This window comes from Nicrophorus vespilloides, unplaced genomic scaffold (genome assembly GCF_001412225.1).
Source record: "Nicrophorus vespilloides isolate i.1.1-1 unplaced genomic scaffold, Nicve_v1.0, whole genome shotgun sequence".
Classification (NCBI taxonomy): domain Eukaryota; kingdom Metazoa; phylum Arthropoda; class Insecta; order Coleoptera; family Silphidae; genus Nicrophorus; species Nicrophorus vespilloides.
Window position 1 is genome coordinate 132406 of NW_017098211.1, and position 18410 is coordinate 150815.

Here is an 18410-nt window from a genome sequence, read left to right on the forward strand (position 1 = left end):
ATTCCCGTTTCCTCCCTTCGGTTTTATCGCAATGTCGCCTCGTTATCACACGTCGATAAGAGACGCAAAGAAAATAGAAACAACACAAAACCGCAGAATGTTATATGCTATATCCTTGTAGTCTGTAATATATTTTCGCTCTTGTTCTTGCGTGTTACTCGGTTGACTCTTCTTCCTTCTGTTTTTCGTTTACTGTATACACAACTCCTTCTCTCCAAGTGAAGAAGTGTGCGACTGTGTATGTGTGTGTGCAGTCTTCGTCGTCGTTCTAAAGATGGGAGAGTTTCAATAATTTCTCGTTTTTGCAATTACCTCGACGAGAGAGTTCGATAACCCACTTTATTAAGAATTCTATTGTGCGAGTGTATGTGTTTGTGTCTATACGTATACATGTGTGTGTGTGCGCGAGAGTGTGTAAGTGTTGTACCTGGTCGTTGCTTTGCTCTCCTCCATGTCTTCCGAGGAAGCTTTATTATCCATTCCAAAAATATCGAGACCCTAACGAAAAAGAGAGGAAAAAAAGGAGCGAGAAAACAGAAGAAAGAAAGGAAATAATACGGCATACCGACAAGGAGGAGATTGAACGTTCTGCAGTGAAACAGAGATGGAATTATGGTTGGTCGGTCGCGCGGGGTAGGGGAGGAGTGTAAAACACATGAGCATATCTGCTTATAGGTGGAGGAGAGAATCTTTAGGAGTTTAACCATTTTCGTTGTTGTTGTTATCATTTCCCTTAGTAACCAGTTGTAAGTAAACACATACAGTACTATATGAAGTTAGCAGAAATAAGAAAGCGTGTCGATTTAAATGTCCGCTTCTTGAATACGTTTTTTTTTCTTCATTCCTTTCAACAATTTGCATTGCAATTGTTCTATAATTTTTGAAGTCGCTAATTAGCAGACTTGCTTAATTTCGTTCTGTTGGCATCATCGTCTCGATTATAATAACTTAATCGAGACGATGATGCCAACAGAACGAAATTAAGTGATCTTAATTTAGATTTACATCTGCCTCTAAGTAATTGAATAGATGAACTACGACACTTAAGTCATTTTTATTTTAAATTAAGCATGACCTTGAAATCCATGCATTTTTTCAAAAGCATTTTTTTAGTGCAAAATACACTATTTTGTCCTTATTCAATATATTTAAAGTACGTATTGGTGATTTTTCACATATATATTAAATTATTGGAAGATGAAATTATTTTTTTTCCGTATATTTCTGTCCACAAACTTCTATTGCTTTTCATCCTTTAAAATTAATTTTATCATTAAATGTATTACTCAATACAATACATATTATAACTACATCTCGACAATATACCGGATATGCAGATTATATGTAAATTATATGCATATCCTTTTAACTTTCAATGCAAACATTAAATAGTCGAGATTAGAAAATCTGTAATATTCCATTACTAAGAAATTAATTTGCTTGACTTATATTCCATTGATAAGTACAACTAATTTAATCAAAAGCTAATTTGTGTGTTTATAAATATAATTATATCATCATTACTTGCTATTTGTTTAACGAAACATGAAGACAAGAAACCTGAGACAAAATTACGTTGTGGACAAACAATTTTATTTGTATTTTTCTTCATACAATTTAATAATAATTGACTTAACCGACTTAAATACGAGTTTTTCTCACTCGATGTATTACATCATACAAATATTATTTCAAAATAATTCCAATAATAACTGGTTTATTAATGTTTGCATTCATAGAATATAAAATATTTTAATTGCAATTAATTGCATATATAAATAACTATCACATTGAACAATAATACGCCTACTTCTTTGTAGATTATGCAACGAATTTGTAAATGAAAACGAAAGCAAATTAAATAGAAGTAATATGCAATTGAAGTGACTTAATTCCTGCAATGGCTGCCGCAATAGTTTGAACAGCATCAACGATATAAGAATGTAAACAAATACGTATACAAAGTGATGCTTGCATTGGACTTTGCACTGCGCCTATATTTAGAGTTTATACAAAAGTAAAAATAATTTAAATGCAAAAAAAACCAAGTGAAATGCAAGTACACATGGTTGCCATGATCGTTAATTGTGGTGATATGTTACAAATTCAATGTTTCTTTTAAAATTAAAATTTTCTTCGATTTTTTTGTGAGATGAAAATTTTCGTTTCATTTTCAATAATGAAAAAACAAAATGTACATAAATTTAAAAAAATATTTGTAATATTTGATATACAAATAATATATGAGAAATATAGGTCTTCCTTCGACTATATGAATGACTGAAAGGAATTCAACTGAATACTTTGTAGTTGGCGTGGATCGCCGGATATTCCCTCCTTACATAGTTGTCTAACGATTTGAGGAATTTTCCGTTCATTTCCACAATGGAAATCCCGGTTTTTATGTACAAACGTACATAAGATTCTCGGTTTTTTCTTTTCTTATTACGTATCCCATTATTAGATTAATCCGAAAGAATGCGATTCAACAACGCACATTCATTAAAATATTTGTAAATATAATCGGATGGTGTACTTAAAATGAAAACATTTGCAGCGAAATACGGGATTTAAAAATAAATTATCACAGTTATTTTTGATAAGAGACATTCGGTTTATCGTTTAAAGTAAAGTCACATTTATGCAATGAAAAAAAAATAAGTTTCTGAGTCATCCTTTATAATAGTTTTTTTTTTATAAACATTGATTATAAATATTATAATATGAATATTTGATTTAATTAATTTATTATTCATTATTCTTAAATCTATACAACTTATTAAAAATAATTATAAATAGTAATGGTTACCAAGCAAAAAGTTGATATCTACAAACAATGTTCCACAAATAAGTATAATGAAACTTTCCACTTATTTAGCTTTGTACTATTAAATGGAAGTTTCATTTCGATTTATCAACACGTTTTTTATTTTAATATGATTAATAGCAAATATCAAATAATTTCCATTAATTTCGATGATTTAAACATTAATATTGCGTTCAATTAACCAACAAATGTGAGCAAATTATAAACATTCTAAGTGCTTATCTAATAATTAGTTGATATGTTTCTGATCACCCATCAGCGCCACTCGTTGCTTAACTTTCGTAAACTGAAACATCAAGTAACCCGATTGAGGTTATTTCTATAAAATATACAATAAGGTAAATTGAATTTGTAAACTTCTAATTGAAACATGTAAGTTTGTAAATCCAATAATTCGGTTCTAGAGCTAGTTCTAGTTGTGTGGTTTCTCCAAATACGAGCATGCATTTGATGGTCTATTTTGAAGTACACTTCATAGGTGTACCATAACATGTTCAAAGGCCTTCGAGGGAGAGGCAAGTATGTGTGATCGATCTGGTGCTGAGAAGACCCTGAGCACACACGTCTGGCATGGTCAGGAACTCCTGTTTCAGTCCTGGTTATTGCTTTGCGATGAGCTGTGCGTTTTTAATTCATTGTTCTCCAAGTAGGAAAAATTTGTTTATGCAATGTGTCTTTGTGCATGGATATGTTTGTCGAGTGCAAGAGTATGTGTGTATTTGTGCGTATATGTGTAGATATGTGAGTGTGTGTATAATTGAAATTCCAATGGATGCGGTGGCCGTGTTGCTGTTGCGTGGCTTAGCTAAAGCTGTTCGGATAGTAGTGTTTTTCAGTTGCGAGTTTAGTTCCCCCTTTTAGTGCAGAGAACCGATGCGGTGTTGTGCAGCAAGCAAAGCCTCCTCTCCTCGGGTCGACTCAGTCGCATTTCGTAATCGTTTTCGTTTCCATATTATTTATAATTTAATTGTGCTCTCTGCGAGCGTTGGAGATCTGGTCTCTCGTGGATAGACCAGAAGAGGAACGATACAGACATACAGATAGGATAGATAGATAGTACGGGAGGGAGGGAGAGAGAGAGAGTGAGAGCAGAGCCTTGTTGCTAATGGCTCATCAACATCATCTTCGTTCCACGCTTTACTCTGCTCCAAACACTGGCCGTTGTCCTTTTTTATTTTTATTTATGTTTTCTTTTTCTTCTTGTTCTCTTCATTTTGCTCGTTCCTCTCCTCGTTGTTCTCAGTTACCTCACTCGGACTGCTCCGGGGGCAGGAGGAGAGCCGAGACCAGCCTTCGTTTATTTAAATCTCCATAGATTCCTGTGTGTCTCTCGCATTTATACACACTGTAAATAAATTGATGCTACTCACTTGCCACGACACACACACACACACTGACACCAAATTTAGAAACGCAAAATAAGTTAAGTGTGGTGTTGAGGATGAGAGAGGAGTATAAGTGCGTTTCGATCGTAACTGGATCGCCTTTGTCGTCCATCCTGCTGCCCGGGAAGCCCTTTGGCCACGCCCAGTTCATTTTTTTTTTCACTTCTTCCTCGGCAACTTCTTTTTCCCTGCGGTTCATTAAACTTTCCCTCCGCGTAGTCCTTCGACGGCGAGGAAGGATCCTCGGCAAATTGCTTATTTTTAGCCGCAATAATGGAAATAGAGAATAGTCACAGTCCATGGTGAGGTGTCGTTCCGTTAAGTAAATGGTATGAAATTTTCTTCTTACAACAAATGCAAAAAAATAAATAAAAAGTAAAATAAATAATAATAATAATCATAGACACAAATAAGTAAGATAAGTAACCTGTATGCATGGCTCGAAAGGCCCCGCCCACTTGCTATGATTTTTCTCCATCGCGTTTTTCCGCAGTTCGTTAAACTTTCACTTGCTGTCGCAACAGCAACGGCTATTTTGCAAACTCCCATGCAGCGAAATTCAATTTCCAATCAAAATGCAATATACATATCCATATTTTACTTATTACTTTTTTTCACTCGAGAAGAGTTTCTTCTCATTTCTTCTCGCCTGACGTTTCGGGTTCATTGACTCCGCCTACATTTTTCAGTTCATCCAATTTACGCTAGGTGACTTGCGGTTGCAATGATTATAATTCGTCTCCTGTTTACGTCCACGTAATATACATCATATATTATACTCTTACTCGATTAGTATTATCAGTTTTTTGTTTGTTCATATTTTTTTTGTCGTTTGCATGATTGTGTTTTGAAAGGTGGCCGATAATCGGTCTCAGCAACGATTCAATGAATGTTTTAAAATTGGCCTGGTCGCGAATTGCCGTTGCGCGAGGAGAGGAGAGTATAGTAGTCGGTCGTTTGTGCGGGGTACGGCGGGGGCGGCGGCGGTAAGTGTGGCAACCTTTTGTCCGGTGCGACGACGCAATGGCGGGCGGCGATTGGTCGACAGCCCCGCGACGCTGTTGCAATTTTCGTTCACATCGGAAGCACCAAAAAAATGTACAAATTTATGTTACAAAAAAAAATAATTATTGCAAAAAAAATCGCGAGATTTGAATCGCAAATCGCGGGAATGGAAAATGTCGTCTATTTCCTCCTATTCCTCCTCTGTGATATCGTCTCTCACTGTCGCGGTGTGTCTGAACACATTCAGCGACGTAATAATAAAACGGTTTTATTCTCCAAACGGATAATTTGTGCTTGATCACCGTTTTATTTGCATTGTTCCGAGGTCATATGGGTCATATACAGTGCGGACACGCTTGCTTTTTTCTTCTCTCTCTTTCGCACTATCTATCTCGCACTCTCGTTCGCACACGCTCTTTCTCTCCTAATTCGTTCCAAATGGAATTCTTGCGTCGATGTGTTCGTTGGTAGTTGTAGTCGTAATTCGTTATGCAACTTTTCGTGTGCGCCGGGCCCGACGAAAACAAGATTTCTTTTCCACGATCCACGAAGATAAGATTTCCTCTGTTTTTAGTAAGCTAATCTTATCTTTTTTATTTGCTAGGTTCCCTCCGCCTAGGTTCTCTTCATCTTTAAGAATATTCCGGAACAAAAATCGGAGTATTTTCAAATATGAATGTTATCATTCTAGAATATTCCTATAGCAAAACATTCTTATACTAGATTATTCTCAATTGTGATTCGGTTAGCGTTCTTCATGGAATTTCGTATACTGGATATTCTTCTTATCTTGCGCATGTAACATATTGAATTACTAATGTGTGTTGTCGTATACGTGTAGACTTTTCGTTAATATTTGATAGTTCGAGTTTTTAGTCCAAGGCTTTTCTATGGAATTCGTATTAATTTCTATTTTTTTTATTGTTGCTGTGCTGTACTAATCGCAATTGATAACCAAATCGATTCAACAGTGAAAGCAATTCCAAATCACGTTTAATATCAACAATGAAACTGTTTTAAGTGTTTGATTGTCTATTCTAAACACTTCAATTTTCATAAGAAAATTTTAACCATATTGGAACTAATTTTAAGACAAAACATAGAATTATATGAAATAATATTAAATTTCCATTATGAGCAAATAAAAAATAATAATTCTGACAAATGACAGATGAAACGTCAAAAACTAAAATTATGACATTTGTCAGAATGCTTATTATGTAACTTTTCAAATTTCTGGTACTATTGTATAGATTATCAAAAATAATTTAAATTAGGTTATAATTTTGTTAACATAACCTAATTATCTTGGTTCTGCCTATATTCAAACAAAAGTTCATTCATTTATTGTTACTTAACTATAAATAACTCAGAAGTAAATTATATGATACAAGGATTTTATTTGCATTCACTTAGAATTTATCACGATCACGTTTAGATCGTTTACGTTTCATTATTTGAAGTAAATCTTTTATTAAACGAAAATGCTATTTGTAGCAACTCTGTACAAATAGAACGGAATATAACAGAACAGTTTTGTTCAATACATACACCTAAGAACTTGGTCTATCGACTATAGATACTAAACAAATATAAGTTTTTAATTTAGTGCAAATTGTGGAAGCATCGTAGATGTTTAAAGCTATATTTACATATTATCATTTTTTTACGCGATACGTCAGAATCGCTTTATTTTCGAAGCGCATTTACATATTCGTATTTATACGAAACCTAATTGACACATACAATACAAGAAAAAATAACTTTAATCTGTGACTTATTAGAAACTCATTTTATTACTATATAGTATAAATTATTTATGTAAAGGTCTATTTTAACTAATTATAATAAATTATTAAATATTAATAAAATAAATGCATCATCTATATTACATTTTTATCTGCTATGGATTGCAATTGTAAATTTTTAGTGATGAAACATCAATAATTTTACTTGTCAACTTCATAAATATTATATTTTATAATCTGTCAGTATTTACCATATAGTATGTTATTATTTTATAACCACATTCATCAAAAGAATAAAATATAAGAAACTTTTGAAACATTTATTATACTATTACAAAGTAATGATAAAATCGAATGATAATTGATTTGATAATTCAATTGCTTTAGTTTAACATTAAAATTATTTTTCATTCATAATAAATATTTAGAATATAACTATATATATATTAGAATTTGTAAATGATTTAATATGAAACTTCATGATAAAGTACAAAACTAAACTTTGATAATATGTTTATGGATTGTATTAGGAACTGTGAAAATCTCAATCGGATTACGATTTTCATTTGGTAAATGTGTACGCAATAGCAATCACCATCAAGTTCATTTATTGGTTAATAGTTGAATCCACCATTGGCTTCCGGCGCCGATCGATGTCATAGCTGTCAATTATCGTAAAACTTGACGCGTACCGAACGTTGCGCAACTTTCGATTCCAGGCAAGGCAAGTCCGCGAATCTCTCCGACCAACATCGCCGAACCTGATTACAACAAACGGTCTGCGCTCGAGCTATGCTTGCAACATGGAATTCGCCTTTTTAATACGTCAAAATCGGTTTATTTTCGAGGCGTATTTACGTGGAACACACTTCGAAAATAAATTTGTGAGTAATGCAGAAAATCACAGGCGTTACTGCAAGGCAAACACATTTTATTCGGATTCGGCACTATCCGAATTCGATTTTCTGGGATGACTCGTCTCCCTTTTCATGGCTTCACATTCTCCTTATTGAACGCATCATCATCATCGCACCGAGGTTGCGCGCCGTTCATGATTCCAACGTCATCCTGTAGTATTTTTTTCGGGCGATCGGTGCGATGTTGATGATAATAATGTAATTTGAAGGTCGTCCGTTTTTCATTATGATTATTGTTACTGCTTCTCTCTTAGTTTTTTTTATTCGTTCGCCTCGCGTCCAAAATGCCAAGCTAAATATTTATTTTATTATAAATCCGCGCAGGTCGTGACGTCCGAAATTGCGACAAATTTAAAACAAATGTGTAAGGAGCAGAAGAATACAAAACGGAGAACGAACGAACTGCGAAAAAAAAAATCTGCGGAATTTCGAAACCGTGTCAGTGGGGTAAAGTAGGCCTTAATTGCCTCAGTTCGATTCATATACGTCTATGATATGTATGTAATTTATTTATATAAAAATAATCGTTTTGTGCGTGAAATATTTCTCTTTATTATTATATAAATATATATTTTTTTTATCTATGTTAGATAATAGTTTGTTGGCCTTTGATTATGCATTAACATTGTACGTATACGTGAAAAATTCTTCTCCAGTGTATTTTCGGTCCTCTCCATTTTTTTTTACACACACGCTTTTTCCGTTCCGTTTCGTATTTAATCGATGATATATTCATTTCATTGTTGGGAGAGGTTCGTAAGGCGAGGTTGTATTTATAGTTTCAAGGTTGAATTAGAGCAACAGCTAATTATTGTTGTCGGTCCCGATCGATACACATTTTCTAAAAGCGAACGATTACAAAAAAAAATACGACGAAAGCGCAAACGACTACCAGGAAAAAGGTTTTCTCCATTAAGTCTTACTCTTTTGCAATTCGTAACAAGTGCATGCATTATTATTAACGTTCGAGTTCAATCGATCGGTCGATCGGAAATTTTCACCTATTCATGTTACTATTTTTTTTTCTCCTCTGTTCCAGATGTCAGCTGGTTCCCAATTACAGATGGCACCCCAGTCGACAGTAAACACAACCCAACCCGTTCATAGCCAAGACTCCAATATGAGTACAGGTAACTTGATTTTATTGATTCGTATTCGCTCTGCCGTATTCCTTCCTTCCACGGCTCTCTCGCCATTTTCGAGAACTAGCCACCACCTCGCGTTTTACAAGACGAAGAGAAAGACGGAGACGGAAAATGCGAAGAGAACAACAATCTTCGGCCATTTTGCGGCATGCACCGACGAAATTTGCAGGCGATTGCGAAATGGCGGATCGACAGTTGTCTTCTACTCTTTTTTTTTCTTCATATTTTTTGTCGTTTCACCAATATTCATTCATTCCTTGTTCAAATGATGAACATTCGCGACGACATTTTTTTTTTGGAACACAGTTTCTGATACGCTTTTTCGACCTGACGCAATTTTGCTTTCTTTTTTTATGTTATTATTATTGAAATCTATTATTAGTGCGAGCGATTCGTTTCGAAACAATGCCTAATGTGCGCGGATAGATGATGTTTTCGCCACGTCAGCAACCTGATTTTTATTCAACTTGCGTAAAATCGTTATCCGGTTTCAATTCGGTCGCCTCCTTGGAAATTCTCCCTACCAGTTTATCGCTTAGATCAAAACAGTTTAATCATCTCATACGGCAAGATAAGCTAACTTAATTGTATACATAATTAATACAGATAATGAAAAATTAAATCGATTTGTCAATAATTAAAAGTCATAAATTATTGATTTATAATTATTTGTATTTCATCCATTAAATAATGTCCATGAACTTGTTACAGTTAAAACTGAAGTTGAAACATTTACCTCGCTGTCAAATACTTACAATTTTGTCGGGTCAAAATTAGTTCGTTTTTGTAAGTTTATTAATAAATCAGTTTTTAATAACTGATATATTAAAGTTGTTGATGAATATAAATTATTTAAATTCATCGTTTCATAATTATGTTTAAAATAAAAAAGGAAAGGAATAATTAATTTTGATTGAAATACAATTAAAAAGAATACAATGAAAATATATTTAAATATATCTACATAAATAAGGAATTTCAAATCAGTAAAGTCTAATGTTAATTTGATATAATTTTTCAATAGTTTATATATATAACTTTTTTAAGTGTTATGAAAGGTTTAAAATTAAATTTATTTGCTTATAATTATAATATAAACAAACTAAATATGTAAATTTGTTAAAGTTATATTTTAAATATAGAAGCTATCAATAAGTGTCAACGAAACGTCTAAACTCAAATTATATGAATTTTCATACAATTAATTTCGCAATAAAAAAATATTCAGTTGATATGTCAACAAATTTATTGATTGACTAAATTCACAAATTGCTTCTGACAAATGTAACGATTAACAAAAGTACATAGATTTCAAATGAAATATAATGACAACCATTATTATTGAAATGTCATCATTCAACCTAATTTGTTTACAGTTTATATAATTTGATAGGTTACATTGTGTGCATTATATATGATATTTTTTAGTCAAGTTATTCGTTTTGATAATTAAAATATGAATGCATTAAATTTGTGTTTATTTTTAATATATATAAGTTATATGATTCAAGTTAGTATAAAAAAGTAATGTAATTGTCGGATTTACATTTAATAATTATGAAAGTTCATTCTATACAGTGATTTAGAGTTGCTGTTATAATTGTCGCATAGAATATTTGATATTTATAAAGGCTAAATAAATTATTATAAAGGGTAGATAAAATTATCAAATCTGCACAAAGTTTCCACTTTATGCGATTACCAACAAACTGGATTCGTATTACAATAATTATGGTTTTTCGATATTCAAAAAGAAAAGCTTTCCATCAGTATATGTTTATTTGTTCTTTGGTACAAATATTTGTTTGTCATTCGATTCCAATTTTTCATATTTATCCGTTATTCAACTAATAATTACATCGGCCAACGGGGAGATAAGATTCGAATTTATTTTTTTTATTACTGTTATAACTATATCTCTCACTCTCACCCATTGCAAATGAACCATTGAAAAATCACGTTACGAAATTGTTTTTGTCGATCTTAGTGGATTCTGACCGGTCAATTAAATGGATCTTAATACAAATTTTGTCGCAATTAATGGAAATCATTAAATATACATTAAAATTAAAACATTTTATAGTCATTTTGGAGTAAATGCCCATATTTTAATAAACATGTATAAAAATGAAATAAAGAGTATAGCGATTAATGTTTGAAGCCAATTAGATTATAATAGGAAATTAACTAATATATTATAATTAACAATTAGTTTTAATATTATCAAGTTGTTACTCGTTTATGAAGATTGCCACGTCAGCGTTTACAGTATTTTCATGTTTGAACTATTTAATGATACATCATGACAAGATTGTATTAAGTATTATTTTGCAACAAAATTGTACATGTTTCTGTGTATTGCCATGGTAATCATAATAACTATAATACTGTATTCATTTAATGTGCTATTCGATTGAATCATTTATTTGGAATGAGACTATTTCCTATACGTTGAATTTGTTAATGGGTGTGTTACATAGTTTTATTGGAATTATAGTGATTTTGTATTTGTAGGAAACGTATGTAATTGTTTATGGTTTTTGTTGTAGGTTCCTCTCACAGTGATAAAGAGCTGGACCCTAATACTCCGGAGAAGGTGCCCAGGACGCCTACCGAAAGGAAGCGCAAAAGGAAGGTTGACGATGGCGGCGGGGGAACGATCACGAAGGGCGTTAGGACCAATTCGACCGAGAAAAAGGCCGTGGACTACTTTAATACCAAACACACAAGTAATAGCCCTATCAGACATGGAGGCGCCAAAAGTCCCTCGCCACAGCAAACCCCCTATCCAATGGTGAGTGAAGAGTTAACCTGCTTGTGTCCGTATGTGTATCTAACATTTTTATTATATTTTTCAGTTCCCACCGTCGCAGCAGCAACTACCTTCGCCGCAGGTGTCGGCCAACTCTGTTCCTTTCGAATTCTACCAAAAGCCACTAACCCCTAGAGTTCCATTACCCGCTATGGTTAGCAAATTAGTACAGGTATTTATAATTTAATTATCTATTTTGATGTAGATTAATAATATTATTATTGTTTTTTCGCCCTGTTGGTGGTCCAGACTGATTTGACGTGTCAAAGGATACAGGAATTTGAGACGCAAGCTTCTACGGATCTGGAAGTGCGAAACGTTAAGATCGAGGAGCTGAACAGGTCAAATGACGAACTGCGGCACCAACTGACGGCACAACAGAAGACGATGGATCAGCATAAGCAGCATATTGCCAAGTGTATAGATGTGGTGAAGAAGCTGCTAAAGGAGAAGAGCTCGATCGAGAAGAAGGAGGCGCGACAAAAATGCATGCAAAATCGGTTGCGGCTTGGACAATTCGTGACGCAACGAGTAGGAGCGACGTTCCAGGAGAACTGGACGGACGGACACGCTTTCCAAGAGCTGGCGCGAAGACAGGAAGAGATTACGGCGGAGCGGGAAGAGATTGACAGGCAGAAGAAGCTGCTGACCAAGAAGAGGCCGTCGAACAGTGAGGGCGGCAGGAAGCGGAACAACTCGTCGGCATCCTCCACCCTACACAACGGCACGGATAACACGTTCCTGAAGCCGGACGCGGTGCCCGGATCCTTCACCATCCAGGAGTACTACGAGGCGGACGAGATCCTGAAGCTGAGGCAGAGCGCCCTCAAAAAGGAGGACGCCGACCTGCAGCTCGAGATGGAGAAATTGGAGCGCGAACGCAACCTGCACATACGCGAACTGAAGCGGATCCACAACGAAGACCAGTCCCGGTTCAACAACCATCCCGTTCTCAACGAGCGGTACCTCCTTCTCATGCTCCTAGGCAAGGGCGGTTTTAGCGAAGTTCATAAAGCCTTCGACCTTAAGGAACAAAGGTACGTCGCCTGCAAAGTGCACCAACTCAACAAAGACTGGAAAGAGGATAAGAAGGCCAACTATATTAAGTAAGTACCACCATTAATCATCCAAAAATCAAAACTTACTAAATACTATTGTCATTCTTTCAGGCACGCTTTGAGGGAATACAATATTCACAAGGCATTAGACCATCCGAGGGTGGTCAAACTTTACGACGTCTTCGAAATAGACGCCAACTCATTTTGTACAGTTTTGGAATACTGTGATGGACACGACTTAGACTTTTATCTTAAGCAGGTAAATATTAAAACCATTCTCGCAAAATTCAATGCATTTACATTTTATATCACACAGTACCAGTATATTCAACTCAGATATAATAGATACATTCTACCAAGATAAATATTGCAAATACTTAAATTATTTGTAACAAATTGTGGAATAATCAGAAAGTTACTAGAAAGTTATATATATGATAATGATAATATTATTTATCTGAGCTATTTGTACCCAATTTCTATCATTGTGCTTTTGTTAGAAATCTTAAATCTTGTACTTTAAGTAATTGAGAATTTGCAAAGATTAATAGGCCGTTTTCTAGTAAAATAATTTTGCAAGTAATTAAATACAATTCGTTGAATAATGTATGATGTGAAAATATTTTAAATATTAATCATTCTTTTTTGCAGCATAAAACTATACCAGAGCGGGAGGCACGTTCAATAGTGATGCAAGTGGTGTCCGCCCTTAAGTACCTGAATGAGATCAAGCCGCCTGTGATCCACTACGACTTGAAGCCCGGAAACATCCTACTGACTGAGGGCAACGTATGTGGAGAGATCAAGATCACGGACTTTGGTTTAAGCAAGGTAATGGACGAGGAGAACTACAATCCCGATCACGGTATGGATTTGACGTCACAAGGAGCCGGTACCTACTGGTAAGTAACTGAAACGCTCTTCTTCGCAGAACCGAATAATAATTTCGTTTTTTCTTTGCACGTCCTTAGGTATCTGCCGCCCGAGTGTTTTGTGGTCGGGAAAAATCCTCCGAAGATATCATCAAAAGTGGACGTGTGGAGTGTGGGCGTGATCTTCTACCAATGTCTGTACGGCAAAAAGCCATTCGGCCACAACCAATCGCAGGCAACCATCCTAGAGGAGAACACGATTCTGAAAGCAACCGAGGTTCAATTCGTCAACAAGCCAGCTGTGACCAATGAGGCCAAGGTAAATACATCTAGATATACTTCATCCTCGTACACCGTAATCATATTTTTGTGCGTTTCTCGTGTTCGCAGAGTTTTATCCGAAGTTGCTTGGCGTATCGGAAGGAAGACCGCATAGATGTCCTGTCGTTGGCAAGGCACGAATACCTCCAACCGCCTATGCCCAAACACTCCAGGCTAACCTCCAGCGTGGCACAGCAACAACAGGTCCAGCAGCAGGCGGCGGTCCAGCACAATTCCCAGCATTCATCCCAGCAACAGAATCCTGGTTCATTCTCGACCGGTCTCTTCGGCACGATGAACGCTTCCTCGTCGTCTTAGTGTGCGCTGAAAAGTGGCGGTGCTCCGATGTGCGCGAACCGGAAACGGAAACGGACGTCACATGCGCGTTTCTGAACGGAGGACGCTACTAAACACACGAACAACTTGAAAACTGAAAGTAATAGAACAAGAAACAAACAATAATTGTGATCGTGCGCGCGCCACTCGGCAAACAAACAAACAACAACAAACTTTTATTTTATTTTTTTCGAAAAGCAAAATGGTTTAAACAAATGGATTTAAATTACTCTCTCTCTCTATAATCTAAACACACACACAACACACAAATACATGAAAACATATACAAACAATACAAAAAATGAAACATCGTCGTCATTTTATAAAAAAAATCTCTTATCTCTCGTCGCTTGCTGCTTTTTCTCTCCTCCTTAACTCGGGGTTTTGTGCTACGAACTGGTTGTGATCAACTGAATTAAAAAAATGAAAATACTACTACTAAAAAAAAATTATACACCGTTTAAAAACGTAAAGAAAATGATTACTGAGAATGAACATACACAGAACAGTTTTTTTTAGTAAGGACAGGAAAAATTACAAATAATTAAACAAATGATTAAAATAAAAGAACTTTATTAAGTTTCATATATATGAGAAATATATATATGTATATATAAGTGCATATATATTGATGATGATAAAAAAATATATATATAATTAATTATATAGACAATTAATAAGTTATTTTTTATTAAGTGCCCTTGCTTTTTGTACTATATTAGTGACTATTACTATTCTGGATTTTTTTCTTTCTTTTTTTTTAAATAAGTTTTTTTTCTTTTTCTGTTTATACCTTTTGTTTTTTTTTATGAATTTACTATTATTCTTCTCCGATGAGCACACACGTAACAAGTGAATATCCCCACCGACCCCATTCACCCTGAGAAAAAAAAGACTCCAGATTTTTTTTTTGGTTGAAGAACGAAGAAGACGAAGTATTGTTGGCTACTTGTGTAAATCGAAACAGTTGTTTCCTCTTTATTTATATACATTTTGTATATGTAAATACTAGACAAAATCAACTAAAACGTATGGAATGCATTTTTTTCTTTTTAATTTTTAATATTTTAATTTATTTTACTACCTGTAAATTTAGAATGTATAAAAGGAAAAATCTAATAAATCAAGGAAACCCATGTATATGATATAACAATAAACAAAAAACGCACGTTTGTTTTCTATTTGGGGAGTTTCTTCTTTTTAATGTTGTTATTACGAGGCGACGACCTCAAACTTCTAATCTAAATTTTCAAACAGTAAAAACTGTTTTAGCATTTGCGGAAATTGCATTTCGTATGAATTGTGGATGCGCCGGGTCAATTATTTCTATTAGATTTTTTAAAATATATAATAAAGATTATCCCGAAAGGCTACAATTTTTATGTTTGTGTGAAGGAATAATCAAAAGAAAACACATTAGGGCTACTAATTTGTAGTATATTATTGCAAATTGCTCCAATTATACAAGTCACAATGCAAGTGGTCAACAAACCCTCGTTCTTGTTACTCATCAATTTTGTTTTTTTTTTTTCAGTTTTATTATATTTTCACATTTTAATTACTTTTGTACATAAATCTTTTTAACTTCCGAATACTTGCAACTAGTGTATTTGTTTGATTCTTAAACGGTCCAAATTTATTTACACAATTTTCGTTATTATTATTTTGTTCTTTTTAAATTGCATACTTTGCAAGTGGTGTTCAACGTAGATATGGTGAACTAAATAAAATATTTAAATTAAAGAAACCAAAAAAAAAAGAAGAATGTGAAAATATTTGTAAAAATTGTAATTGTAAATGATCGAAGAAATGATATATACAGCGTGATGGAAACAGGATGCAAATGAAGGAAATGCTGCAGTGATGTATAAAAAGTTGGAGTGCGATGCCAAAAATTACGAAGGAGAAATTGTAACTGTGAAGAAGAAAATAACGTTTTCTGGTTAAGATAGAAAAGAAAAAACAACTCGCATTATTTAACAAACCAAAATAATTTAAATGAATAAATAAACGCGTAAAAATACATGTTACATATATTTATATTATTGAATTAAAACGAGCAAAAAAAAAGATTAAATTTAAACAAGAAAAACAAACAAATTAATAAAAAAAATGAAGGCAGTTGAAGAAGATGAGAACTTGTGTGCTGTTTGTGTTGGTGGGTCGTCTCCGTCTCTCAACCGCAGACATTGTGATAAGAATAGTTAAGTCATGTCTAGGGAAGTTGTTTTTTCCGTTCAATATTATTTCCATGCAGATTTTGAAATGTAACGTTTATTATTTTTTTGTTGTTATATTTCATTAATATTATTATTGTTGTCATCAATTTTATTGTATTTTCTTTCACTGCTCTTGTACATTTCTCGTATTTTTCTTTCTTTTATTATTTTATGAAAAACGGACATAAAAAAAAATGAACAGGAAGAAGAAAAACTAAGTAAGGAAAAAAAAAGATAAGAAAAGTCGATCCACATTTATTATTATTTTTTTATTTTTTACTATTGGTGAAAATGTCTTTTGCCAAATTGTACATAAACTGGCGTGTATTAAATTACACAGAGTAAAATGTTTTTGAAAGCCAACACCGTTTTTAATGAAACCGATCTTCTCTTCTCGATACTCTCCTTACCACAACCCCCACCCCCTTTCGCATGAATCAAGTGGAATCAACAATTTTCAATTTTTCGTTGTTCACGCAACATGAATTTCAGTGTGCAATATTTCTTTCAGAATTTCAGGTTCGAGAATAGTAAGTAGACTTTTATTCTTTCAGTTTTTGTTATCGGAATTGTTAACTAGAATGAACTTAGAATTAAATGTTATTGAAGTGTTATTAAACACCTATTTGCATTTTCTTCAAATACCGAAAAAGAAGTACAATAAGTACTTAGGACTTCTATAAAATTATTTTCTTTTCCTGATTGTTATTAAAATACAACAATGATGATTATATAAAAATTAAAATTCAAGTGGTTCATGCTACTGCAGAAAAACATTCATTGCTTTTTTTTCATTAAGTCAATATTGAGTTAACTTAATTTTATTGATGCATGAATTCATAAAGAAATGCATAATTAATTGTAATTATTTTCCTAATACTGTATCCAATCTTTTATTGATATTCTCGATCAATATTTAGTTCCTTCCTGCAAGTAGATAATTGTTGCCTATTTAACATAGTTTCTTTCAAATTATGAAAGATATAATACTTAAATAAGCACCAATTCGAATAAAATATTCAGATTCACTTCTTTCTGAGAATTAAAAATGGGCACGCATTAGAGAAATCGTCTAATGTTTTATCAATCAGACTTGTTCGAATTTTCGATTTGCAATGTTGTAGAATTAAAAGAAGATTAAAAGAAGATCATTTAATTTTAAGAAATTACTGGTATTTGCAGGTAATTTAACTTACTTATGCATTCAATTATTGTTTAATAAATACTTTGAAAGCAGCGAACGGTTTCATGGAACTCATAATATTCGTTAATTAAGGTATAATATTAGATATTCAAATATTATACAGTCGATTCAGCTTAATCGGGAATAGTACATTTTGTCCCGATTACAAAAATTACAGAATTATTGTTATTTAGTATTTTCTTTAATAAATTATATAAAATAAAACAAGTCACAAAGCTATGCGTAAGCATATATATGAAAAAAATGTATACGCACTACATTATAGAAAATGATATAAATTATGAAAGGAACATTGTATTATTTAAACTTAAAATGAAAATATGTATACTGGAAGAATTTATCCAAAGTGGTTTGCCTTGTATTTTTGCGAGGTTGTAGTTGTACAAAATCAGCGCAGATTGCTGACATAGGACTCCCGTCATGCGCATGCAATATTGTCAAATATAACTCCAAATTCTATATAAGTTTGAAACTAAAAACTTTAAACTCGCATACATTTTTAATCAAAGCTTTGGCAATTAAAGTTAGTGGACAAGGCGGTATATAGTGCAACTTACACCA

The 18410-nt window shown here is 33.5% G+C and overlaps 1 protein-coding gene across 30 annotated transcripts in view; it reads left to right on the plus strand.

Annotated features, from left to right (window-relative positions):
• LOC108561922 (serine/threonine-protein kinase tousled-like 2) overlaps positions 1-14706 on the plus strand; it is a 109899-nt gene extending 95193 nt beyond the window's left edge. For 26 of the 30 annotated variants that reach the window (XM_017920048.1, XM_017920046.1, XM_017920045.1 and 23 more), the window contains 8 exons: positions 8922-9012; positions 11577-11821; positions 11886-12011; positions 12080-12945; positions 13009-13156; positions 13549-13799; positions 13869-14088; positions 14160-14706. In XM_017920048.1, the coding sequence (XP_017775537.1) occupies positions 8922-9012; positions 11577-11821; positions 11886-12011; positions 12080-12945; positions 13009-13156; positions 13549-13799; positions 13869-14088; positions 14160-14408 (2196 nt within the window). In that variant the 3' untranslated portion in view covers positions 14409-14706. Of the gene's footprint in view, positions 1-3896; positions 4542-5630; positions 5791-8921; positions 9013-11576; positions 11822-11885; positions 12012-12079; positions 12946-13008; positions 13157-13548; positions 13800-13868; positions 14089-14159 lie in introns of those variants that run through there. The other 4 variants (XM_017920054.1, XM_017920042.1, XM_017920064.1 and 1 more) reach the window with 3 other exon arrangements.
• Positions 14707-18410: the final 3704 nt, after the last annotated feature.